The sequence below is a fragment of the Danio aesculapii genome, chromosome 9, assembly GCF_903798145.1.
Source record: "Danio aesculapii chromosome 9, fDanAes4.1, whole genome shotgun sequence".
In the NCBI taxonomy this organism is placed as follows: Eukaryota; Metazoa; Chordata; class Actinopteri; order Cypriniformes; family Danionidae; genus Danio; species Danio aesculapii.
The window spans coordinates 53,607,816-53,620,935 of record NC_079443.1 but is presented as its reverse complement, the minus strand read 5'-3'; the positions used below and the strand labels follow the sequence as shown (position 1 = coordinate 53,620,935).

General features: G+C 31.5%; 1 protein-coding gene across 1 annotated transcript in view; it reads right to left on the bottom strand.

Moving 5' to 3' along the window:
* Positions 1-741: 741 nt before the first annotated feature.
* Positions 742-13,120, bottom strand: part of frmpd4 (FERM and PDZ domain containing 4) — a 119,194-nt gene continuing 106,815 nt past the window's right edge. Inside the window, exon 17 of the mRNA XM_056465984.1 lies at positions 742-1,378. Coding sequence (XP_056321959.1) covers positions 1,374-1,378 — 5 coding nt within the window. The 3' untranslated portion in view covers positions 742-1,373. The remainder of the gene's footprint in view (positions 1,379-13,120) is intronic.

Here is a 13,120-nt window from a genome sequence, read left to right as displayed (position 1 = left end):
GTTTGTCCATATATGACCCAATGTTGGGTTAATACAAATCAACAATTTTAAAGTGTAAAATATGTTGTAACCCAACATTGGGTCAAATATGTATGGAAAATTCAACTGTTAGGTTAAAAAATGTAATTAAAATGTAATTGAAAAAATTAACCCATTGTTGGGTTTGTTGATATTTGACCCAACAATCGAGCATATTTATATTGCAAATTGTACACACTGCAAATAAATAAATTAAATGTGCTCTAAAGGTGATGGGTTGTTTTAACCTAATGTTTTGTAAAAAATGTATCATTTAAATTACATATTTTAACCCAACTTTCTGGTTTGTCCATATTTGCCCCAACATTGGGTTAAAACAACCCAGCCATTTTTAGTATCAAGAAATCATAATTCACACACCCAGCATTTATATATTGCAACTTGTACATGCTTCATGAAGAAATTAAACGTGCTCTAAAGGTGATGGGTTGTTTTAACCCAATGTTTGGTCAAAAATGTATCATTTAAATTACATTAAAACAACCTGCCATTTTTATTAAGTAAATAAATAAAGCAAATAAACAACAACAAAAACCCATTTCTACTTAATTTTCTTAGTATCTTGTCTTGTTTTGCCAGTGCTAATGTCTAAAACTTCTCAAAGAAGATAACTGAGTAGGTAATAACTAAGTAAGTAATAAATGAATACCTAAATTAATTAATTAAATAATTAATTAATTAATTCGTAGCAGTAGCAATAAATAAAGTTGGTGTCAGAAAACTGATCTTGGTTTAACTCAATTAAATGATCCTTTTGTTTGCACACACTTGTTATTTTGTGCATCAGTGCACTATATAAACGTCTCATTTTGACAAAGCTAAATGCATCAAAATGCATCAAAATTAGGTCAGTTCTGCCTAAAACAAGACAAACTGAGGTCAGAAAAATGACTGCCTTCCCTTTACATCACAATAATTCTTCAGACCTCCTCTGCAGAAACATTTTAAGCTATGAACACATTTAATTGTGATGCATTTAAATGCACTGAAAACCAAGACAAACGCATGTGTGAACTGATTTCTCAAGTTGACTTCAGTAAATGACAGAGCAGTAATCAGCCTCTTGCAGCGCCGCTTGGATGATTACGGCCATCTCATTTCCATAGAAAGTGTGTATGCTCCCTGAGCCAATAGTTGTCTTGTTTAATATTCCCTTTCCGCCTCCCTGAGGCAACCAGAGCGGGTGGACTGAGGCCGAGTGCACCGACAAATAGGGAAGCATTCGGGACGTCCCGTCACCTCTGGCTTGGCACAAAACAAACTGTGCTCTGGATGAAGAAGAAGATGGGCATTCGGTGAGAGAAAATCCACTTTTATCTCCATCTGCAGCATGGCTACACTGAGGGAGGAAAGAGAGAGAGAAACACTGTAAAAGAGTGCACACGATTAATAACCCTTGTGTGCTGTTCAGATTGACTTTCCTTTGGTTATGTTGGCTGTTTTTGCCCCATTGACTTCCATTCTGATCATATTTTTTGATTGCAAAGCCATGACAGCATATACTGTAATCATTCTCTCTTGATTGTTGCTGGCTTTCCCTGTTAGGAGGAGGTAGCGTTTATCATTTTCACCGTGGATCATCAGTTGTCAGCATTAACCCTTTAGATCAGCCTGTGCTGAAGAGTGTCTGGCTTTTATATGGAGTTCATTGGAGTAAAGCAGCAGATTACAGTGTGTGTGCAGGAATACACTTACTGTGTTTACTGTGTTCTGAGAGCCGGGGGCACGTTTTGATTTTCTCAAACACATCAAGATTAGTGTGTTAAGGTGTGTTACGACTCCAAAACTTAAAAATTCTATTAATTAAATCATCACCATTGATTGACTATGATGTCTTATAAATGAATGCCAAATCAATGCTCAACCAAATCTCTTCAGCCTTTAAACTCTGTTTATCACAGCGCTCTGAGGTTTGTCACAGGCTGTCAGAGACTAAGGGCGCACTCACACTATACTATCCGAACCGTGCCCAGGAGCATTTCCCGATTCGTTTGAGAAGTGTGAGTGCTCTGAAATGGTATCAGGTGCGGTTTAGCTGGCCAGTCCTGGCTCGGTTGGAAGAGGTGTGCCAGAGCGCGGTTCACTTGGGCTTTGGCGCGGTACGCTTGCAGTGTGAGTGCAAAGCACGCCTGAGCCAGAAACTGAAGATGTGAAGTGACTTTTAAGAGACTTCATATGGATTTATAAATCATTCTTAATTCTCAATGAACGAGAACTGTCGTAGATTATTAAAAACGCAAACCCCTCGCGCTGCACATCAGCTGCACCTTCTGCAAACCTCCTAATACCTGCAGCAGTAGGGTTGAGGGGCCCTAGGTGAGATAAAAAAAGGGCCCACTGGTGTAAAAAAATAATAATAATAATACAATTTTAATATTAATTATTAAAATATATTTATTATTAACTGTAACATGCAAAAATTGCTTGTATTTAAACAAATAAGTTTGCAAGTATTGTAAAGTACTCAGTAATGTACTGTATTATGCATAGCAGGAATACAGCAATACTTTGAGCTTGCTCTTCTTTCTCTGCTTTTCTTTTCTTTTCTTCCTTTTTTTTGGCTCTGGAAAGATGCTGTTTGGATGCCATTTCATTTCAAATTAAAACTTAATTAAGATTAATTAAAAAAAGCAACAACACTCGTGACTTTATATTAACTAAGACTTCTTCGAGTTTATATCGAACGCGAGCAATTTGGAGAGATCTGTGGAATCTGTGAAGGAATAGGTACGTCATTCTAGTCCAGCCAATAGCCGATTGAGGGCGGTGTGGTGCTGCTGGGTCTGTTTATAATATTTTCTGCTTTTAATCATACTGTGGTTGTGCTTTTATTATCATTTTCAGCTATTTGCCATGTATGAATTATACTGAGCTATTCTTATAATGAAATGTGGAGTTTTTAGTTTGTTTTTCTCACCGTCGTTGTGAATTGCATCATGTTTAATGGGGTTTGTACATTCCGCAATGCACATTGTGCATGATATATATGTACACGCTTGTCCTCACGCTTACATTCACAGTAAATATTTAAGAGCAGCATTTGTGGGGCCCTCCCGAGAAACTCAGGGCCCTAGGCGACAGCCTTAATTGCCTGTTGGACCGGCCGGCACTGGTCACTGCATTCCAAAGCGCTAAAAATAATACAAAACAATATAACTGCAGCAATCTCCACTGTGCTGAGCAAGAGCACTTCTCTTCCTGTTAAACTGAACACATCATCGATGATGCGACTAAGCATGCTCAGGTCCGGTAGGTAAAAATGCAATGTGAGTGCAGGCCGAGGGGGAGAGGGGAGGGGGGACAATTGCATTTTGGCACGGTTCAAGGCAACTGTACCTAATGTGAGTGTGCCCTAGCTCACCATAGTGAACTGAATGCCAAAGCTAAGTGGCCTTCTCTGAATGTAAGGAGGTACACCCACTGGGTGACTCTGGTCTACAAGGCTCTTCTGGGTCTGGTGCCTTTATACCTAAGATCCCTTCTTTACAAGTCAAAAAAACAGTATGCCATACGTTCAAGCGAATCTTATCATTTGACTGTTCCCCAGGTTCGAACTGAAATGGGGAGGCGAGCCTTTAGTAATACTCTTCAGTCTGAACTAAAAATGTCTGAGCTCATCCCAATCAAATCTTTCTGCTCTATCCTTTATAACAAACAACAACAGTCCACTTCTAAATGTGTGTGTTTTAACATATAGTAATGTAAGTCATGTTCAAAGTCACTTGAATCTCTTTTCTTCCCCATTCTGATGCTCGGTTTGAACTGCAGCAGATCATCTTGACCATGTTTACATGCCTAAATGCATTGAGTTGATGCAATGTGATTGGCTGAAATTTGTGTTAACGAGCAGTTGGACAGGTGTACCTAATAAAGTGGCCGGTGAGTGTTCATATCCGCTACCTGCTAAAAAAATAAACAAACAAACTAATAATTAACGCATTCTGAATACTAAAGAATCAAAAGTTAACAATAATATAATAAAAGAGAGCTGTGTGGATCGATTCTGGTGTGTGCAGAGCCAGAAACGTCGCTTTTTTGCACCATAACTGATGATCAACAATAAAAATGACAAATTGTACCTCCTCCCAATGGGGAAAACCAGCAACAATCAAGAATGCATGATTATATGCTTTCGTGGCTTTGCAATCAAAAAATGTGATTATAATGGAAGTCAATGGGGGAAAACAGCCACCAACATAAAGAAAGACAACCCTTCCTACTCCCCAAGAACTGTACTTATCCAGAGCGAGCAGAAGGGCTGCCAAAATCACTCTGGACCCCTCACACCCAGCACACTGCCTCATTGAACTTTTACCTTCTGGTCGACGCTACAGAGCACTGCGCACCAGAACAGCCCGACACAGAAACAGTTTCTTCCCTCAGTCAATCCATCTCATGAACACTTGATGATAATAATTGTGGAACCAACATCACTACTGCTATACACTTTTATACACATATACACTTATTTAACACACTTTACATGCCAATTTGCACATAACAGCTGCACATATAACGTTGTATATAGTAATAAACATGTACATACACTTGTCAATCTGTATATTTGCACTCACTACTTCTATTTTTTAAAATATATTTATTATCTGTTTTTTGTCCTGTCTCTGTAATCCTGTTGCACTGTAGAAGCTCTGTCACCAAAACAAATTCCTAGTATGTGTGAACATACCTGGCAATAAAGCTCTTTCTGATTCTGATTCTGAAAGCATAGTCAATTTACCCAGAGTGTATTGAGTTTTAAAAAAAAAATCCCAAAAGCATTATCCCAAAATATGTGTTGAAATAAGATTTGTCACCAAACATCATTGCATTTGCTGAAACTCAGAGAATGTTGTGCCTCAAAATCACCCCAGAGTGGATAAAAACGACCCAACAGCACACAAAGGTAAAGTGGATTAAATATAAAACAATTAAGTTGTCCCAAAGACAACTCAAGAATTGCGTCGATTCAGCTCTTTTTAAATCAGTAGTTTAAACAAACAGCAAAACTCATTTTTTGAGAGAGATGAGTTAGCTGGCTGGTTTTATATCTGCTAATTTGACGCTTGTGGATCTGCTTATCCTGATTCAGCATGATAAGGTAATGACTGAGAGCATTGACGTCAGTGAGAGAGTCAGCGCTGGGATTAATGCTCTGAATCAGGAAGATATGACTACACCAGAAGACTTTTAACCCCTTACACATTTTGAACATAGATATGAAAATGTGAAAACACTTTAGTTGAAGGAGTGTTCATAAGACTGTTATTAAACCTGTATGATCATGAAATGTCATGGTTGTGAATGACATGTTATGCATGCTTCTGACAATTGTCATTAAGTGTAAAACAAATAGATCACGAGCTGTTTTTGCCTTTGTAATGAAAACTTGCTGGTGCGAAGACGACAAAACTTGTCAGAAATCTGTCATGAACATAATTGTCAAGAAGCCATTTTATCATTTATTGTCCTTCATATTTTTTTGATCACAATCACAGAGGAACAAGCTGAACTTGTCATTAAAATGTTATTAAATATCGAGGAAGCTCTTAATTATTTGACACTTTTAATGAGACATTTTAAATGACAGATTCAAAGAAAACGTGATCAGAAAAATATTCATCATATATTTATAATGCCTCATGACAGTCATGTTTATTTTTAATGTTGTTTACCTCTCTGTTCCTCAGTGGTAAAAAGATCTCTTACATTTCAAATGTTTATTTGTTCATCTCTTATTTATATTATATTATATAATATTATATTAAATTACATTAAATTACATTAAATTACATTATATTATATTATATTATATTAAATTACATTAAATTACATTAAATTACATTATATTATATTATATTAAATTACATTAAATTACATTAAATTACACTATATTATATTATATTATATTATATTATATTATATTATATTATATTAAATTACATTATATTATATTATATTATATTATATTATATTATATTAAATTACATTATATTATATTATATTAAATTACATTAAATTACATTAAATTATATTAAATTATATTATATTATATTACATTAAATTACATTATATTATATTATATTATATTATATTAAATTACATTATATTATATTATATTAAATTACATTAAATTACATTAAATTACACTATATTATATTATATTATATTATATTATATTATATTATATTAAATTACATTATATTATATTATATTAAATTACATTAAATTACATTAAATTATATTAAATTATATTATATTATATTACATTAAATTACATAAAATTACATTATATTATATTATATTATATTATATTAAATTACATTAAATTATATTATATTGTATTATATTATATTATAGTTTAATGTATTATATTATATGTTATTATATTACAACATTATATTATATGTTATTATATTATATTATATTATAGTTTATTATATTATATATGTTATTATATTACTACATTATATGTTATATTATATTATATTATAGTTTATTATTATATATAAAATTACATTACATTATATTATATTATATTATATTATATTATAGTTTATTATATTATATTATATTATAGTTTATTATATTATATTATATTATAGTTTATTATATTATATTATATTATATTATATTATATTATATTATAGTTTATTATATTATATTATATTGTAGTTTATTATATTATATTATATTATAGTTTATTATATTATATTATATTATATTATATTATATTATAGTTTATTATATTATATTATATTATATTATATTATATTATATTATAGTTTATTATATTATATTATATTATATTATAGTTTATTATATTATATTATATTATATTATAGTTTATCATATTATATTATATTATATTATATTATATTATATTATAGTTTATTATATTATATTATATTATATTATATTATATTATAGTTTATTATATTATAGTTTATTATATTATATTATATTATATTATATTATAGTTTATTATATTATATTATATTATATAATATAATATTATATTATAGTTTATTATATTATATTATAGTTTATTATATTATATTATATTATATTATAGTTTATTATATTATATTATATTATATTATATTATAGTTTATTATAGTTTATTATATTATATTATATTATATTATATTATATTATAGTTTATTATATTATATTATATTATATTATATTATATTATATTATATTATATTATATTATATTATATTATAGTTTATTATATTATATTATATTATATTATAGTTTATTATATTATATTATATTATATTATATTATAGTTTATTATATTATATTATATAATATTATATTATATTATATTATAGTTTATTATATTATATTATATTATAGTTTATTATATTATATTATATTATATTATATTATATTATATTATATTATATTATATTATATTATAGTTTATTATATTATATTATATTATATTATAGTTTATTATATTATATTATATTATATTATATTATAGTTTATTATATTATATTATATTATATTATAGTTTATTATATTATATTATATTATAGTTTATTATATTATATTATATTATATTATAGTTTATTATATTATATTATATTATATTATATTATAGTTTATTATATTATATTATATTATATTATAGTTTATTATATTATATTATATTATAGTTTATTATATTATATTATAGTTTATTATATTATATTATATTATATTATAGTTTATTATATTATATTATATTATATTATATTATATTATATTATAGTTTATTATAGTTTATTATATTATATTATATTATATTATATTATATTATAGTTTATTATATTATAGTTTATTATATTATATTATATTATAGTTTATTATATTATAGTTTATTATATTATATTATATTATATTATATTATATTATAGTTTATTATATTATATTATATTATATTATATTATATTATATTATAGTTTATTATATTATATTATATTATATTATATTATATTATAGTATATTATATTATATTATAGTTTGTTATATTATGTTATATTATATTATATTATATTATATTATAGTATATTATATTATATTATAGTTTGTTATATTATGTTATATTATATTATATTATAGTTTATTATATTATATTATATTATATTATAGTTTATTATATTATATTATAATATATTATATTATATTATATTATATTATATTATAGTTTATTATATTATATTATATTATATTATAGTTTATTATATTATATTATATTATATTAATATTATATTATATTATAATATATTTGATATTATACTTTAGAGGGTTAAATGACAGTGCATGAAGTTTTTATTTTTAATAATTAATTAATCTGTGCAATAATTACTTTAAATAATCTGTACAATAATTTCATTAGTTAATGTATTTCCTAAAATTAATTAAGAATAAATAATGCTTGTACTGCATGGATTAATTGTAGTTCATTTGATGTCAACATTAACTAATGCATTATCCAAAGTTGTGTTAACATTAGCTATTGCATTATTGTGAGTTAACAAAAAGTAACAATAAACAATCATATTTTCATTAACAAATGTTAGCAAAGACAAACAAAGAATGTGTTGTGATAATAAAAATAATAATAATAATAATGTATTCTAGTAATCGTAAATGGTTCATTCATTTATTCGGCTTAATCCCTTTACTCATCAGGCGGGTCACCACAGCGGAATGAACTGCCAACTTATCCAGCATATGTTTTACATGGTGCCCTTCCAGCTGCAACCCATCACTGGGAAACATCCATACACTCTCACATTCACACACATACACTACGGCTAATTTAGTTCATCAATTCCCCTATAGTGCATGTGTTTGGACTGTGGGGGAAACCGGAGCACCCGGAGGAAACCCACACCAACACGGGAAGAACATGCAAACTCCACACAGCAATGCCAACTGACCAAGCCGGGACTCGAACCAGTGACCTTCTTGCTGTGAGGCGACAGTGCTAACCACTGAGCCACCATGTCACCATTGTGAATAGGATTATAGATAATAAGTCATCTTTTATAATTGGCATAAGTGTTCACCCCCTCTACTACAGCACTTCAGCACTGAAGTGGCCTTCGTGAGCCAAACAACTAGTTTAATAGCTTCAGTTCAGTCAAGGACTTTCAGTTGATTGTAGAATATGCGAGTCAGCACAGTGGAAGACCAGGAGGAAAGAAAAAATAAGAACCCTCCAAGCAGCTACACGAAAAAAGTTATTGAAAAGCAGCAGGCAGAGGAGGATTTCCATGTCATTGAGCTTCCCTTGGAGCAGCGGATCAATCAATAATTAAGAAATGGAAAAATATGACACAGCAATAAATACACCAGGAGCAGGACGCCCTCGAAAAACAGTGGAGAGAGACCAACAGACCAGTTACAAATCTGAAGGAGTTACTAGATAATAGTTAATAACTCATTTCTAATGACTGATTTCTCTTTGTCATGATGTCAGCACATAATATTAGACTAGATATTCTTCAAGATACTAATATTCAGCTTAAAGTGACACTTAAAGGCTTAACTAGAGTTATTAGGGTAAAGTTAGAGTAATTAGGCAAGTCATTGTATAACATTGGTTTGTTCTGGAGACAATCCAAAACTAATATTGCTGAAACTAATATTGCTTTGACCTTAAAATGGGTTTAAAACAATTAAAAACTGCTTTTATTCTAGCTGAAATAAAACAAATAAGACTTTCTCCAGAGGAAAAAATATTATAGGAAATACTGTGAAAAATTCCTGAATCTGTTCAACATCATTTGGGAAATATCTGAAAAAGAAAATAAACTGCACAGGAGGGCGAATAATTTTGACTTACACTCTACATCTTAAAAAACACATCATTTCTACTGTCTGAATGATCTTTTATTTTGAAAAACCTTTTATTTTGTTACACAACCGTATTCTCTCACTTACATTACGGTAACGGCCTCCTCACAGGCCTTCCAAAAAGACAGTCAGACAGTTACAGCTCATCCAGAACGCTGCGGCCAGAATTCTGACCAGAACCAGGAAATCAGAGCACATCACATTCAGAATAGATTTTAAAGTATTATTACTGCTCTATAAATCACTAAATGGCCTAGGAGCTCAACACATTACAGATATGCTCACTGAATACAAACCTAAAAGATCACTCAGATCTGTAGGACCAAATAAACTAGAAATTCCAAGAGTTCAGTCAAAGCAGGGTGAATCAGCTTTCAGCTACTAACAGCGCTCCCTGCTGCTGGAATCAGCTTCCAGAATGATCAGATGTGCTCCAACATTAGGCACATTCACATCAAGACTGAACACACATCTGTTTAGCTGTGCCTTTACTGAATGAGCACTGTGCTACGTCCGACAGATCGAACTATTATGTTTTTCTCTTCTTTTTCGTTCTTTTATAACACATTTTATCTGTTTTTATGCTTTTTTTTTTTTTACCATTTTTATTATTTGTTTTTATTTCTCTTATAATTGTTTCTTTTATTCCTGTTCATGTAAAGCACCTTGAATTGCCACTGTGTATGAAATGTGCTATATAAATAAACTTGCCTTGCCTTACATCTTGGTCACTTCAGCGCCCAAATTTAACCCACAAGCAGCAAAATGAGTAAGAAACACACGTCTTTGAAAAGTTTCTTTGCTAAAGGGGAAAAAGCCCAGTGAAGGACGCACGAACTGCCAACAAATGGATCAGCAACCCATTCGTGAACAAATCAGGGGAATCCAGCATGTCTGTGCAAGAAGATCAACTGCTGGAGATTGCAAATGACGGTGGCCTTTTAGGGGCCGTTAGCACATCGGGTCTTTTCTAGAGTTCACGAAAGTTCGCTATTTCCAATGGAGGTGCGCTGCCTGTGCAGTGGCGTGAATGCTGACTTTTGCCTGGCGCCGCATCGTTGACCTCCGCTGACTGCGTGCACACCCTACGAAACGGACGAGGCTTTTATACTTGATGCGTTCACGCAGGCTTGACACGCTCGCACCTTCCAGACGCACGCCGTTGAATGAATGTGACAAGTGCATGACGAGTTGTGTGACAAGAACTGACTGATCAGCTTCAGCTTGTTTGGAATAAACCCATTTCTGTAGGCTAATTATCTCAGACAAACACAGAACACACAAACTCTGCAGGGCTTTGTAATTGTTCTCTATAAATAAAACTCGTATATTAGTGACAGCAATGTTGATGGACGCCTAGTAGAGGTGTCAAAATTAATTGTTTCTTCTGCGCACCACGATGCAAACCCGGACAATTCGGCATCGTTCAGTAATAATCATAACCAGTTATTATGTACTGACGTCATTTATTTCATATGCGCTATAGCTGACTATGGTGAGGGAGGTGAGCGCGAGTAACTAAAACACTGCAACTACTTAAAAACACAACTATTTAACAACACAGAAACTCTGCACAATTCACTGCGTGTGTGTTTGCTGGACAGTCTTTCACTGACACTGAACAGCAGAAGCCCCTATATCCCTGCGATTGAGAAATGAAAGTAAACTCCATTTCTCTCTCACTGTGGTTTGTTTGACCTGCTGGTGTGACGTTTCCTCTCCTCTCGGCTGTAACAACGTTACTTCTGAATACAGACACGAGCATGTCTGCAGTACGAGTTTTCTCCACCGCATCTATCCTGGATCAGCTGTTATCGACGATTCTGTTTATCAGTGTTTATCACCACCCCCCCACAACCCCCACATGAATGAAAAAACAAATTTGACCCACAAATAAAGCAAGCAAACTTAAAATGTTCACACGTCAATTTACGTGCAAATGGCAAAGTTAATTTGCGCAAGACGCGTCTGTTGTGAACGCAGCATAAGGATCTTTTATTTAAGGTGCTAAAGAGAATACACTAATGACTACAACTAAAAATGTAATAACTAAATTTGTGTCCATGCCATGCAACAAATAACAATTTGTTTTGAATTCAAACATATTGCATTACCCAATATAGCCAGCAGGTGTCCTCAGTGTGTTGCACTTTTAACGTATCTGACCAGTGAATCCGGCTCATGTAATCTAATCAGTGAATGCAGTGATCACAGTCAGTGTGGTGGAATAAAAACAACATCAATTATATTTCCCCAGCATTTTCGATGGAGCCAACACAAAGAACCAGCAATAAATATCTAGCAATAAATACCTTAAGTGCTTTTATTTTTATGCTTCAGTTTGCTAGCCTGATTTGCGTAAACTTAACGTAAACGTTTTATTTTTTTGTTCTCAAAATAGTTTTGATCTTTAAATAATCTTTTGAAAGAGCTTAACATCAAGCTTCTCTACAATGCCATCTATAGCTTTAAATTGCGCGAACCCACTTATATTTCAGTGAATTCTGACTAGCTGTTAGCGTTTCATCATTTATCAGATGAAGGAAAAATCCTTCTGAAAGTGATGCAAACGATTTAGTTTCATTACATCTTTATCATTATAACTGTGGCCTGAACTTTGCTGTTGGTTTAACCTTCCTGTCGTGTTCGGGTCAAATCTGACCAATTTACAACTCAAATCACTCATAACTACTGTGTTTTACATCTGATGGCCTCAAGGCCTTCTGATATCCTCCACACTTTGCATTCAAACATATAAAAGTGATGATCATCTCTTTCATTGAATTTTGAGTGTTTTAATCAACCTTGTTACACCTGTGGTGTTCCCGGTCAAAAGTGACCGCCATAGGAAATTAATGGGTATCCAGGCTATATTCATTCATCAGACAGAAAACATCCCCAAACACACTACCCCCAACTCACTCACTCACTCACTTCAGACTGAACAATGTCTTTTGCAGGTACACATCTCTTTTACGCGCTTATGTGCTGATCCTCCAGCCTGATCTCACAAGGAAATAGAACTATTTTACGTTTTTGTCAGTTTAGTGGATAATTCATACGAGTTCAGTATATACGGCTATTACACAATCATAATACACTATGATATAGCCTGGGTCGTTAGTTCGTTGCATTGTTTTGTTTTCTCACTACACTCGATCAGCTTAATCGAACAGAGACCATCTCATTCAGGCGATCTCAGACCGATTGATTTGGCGTGGATGCG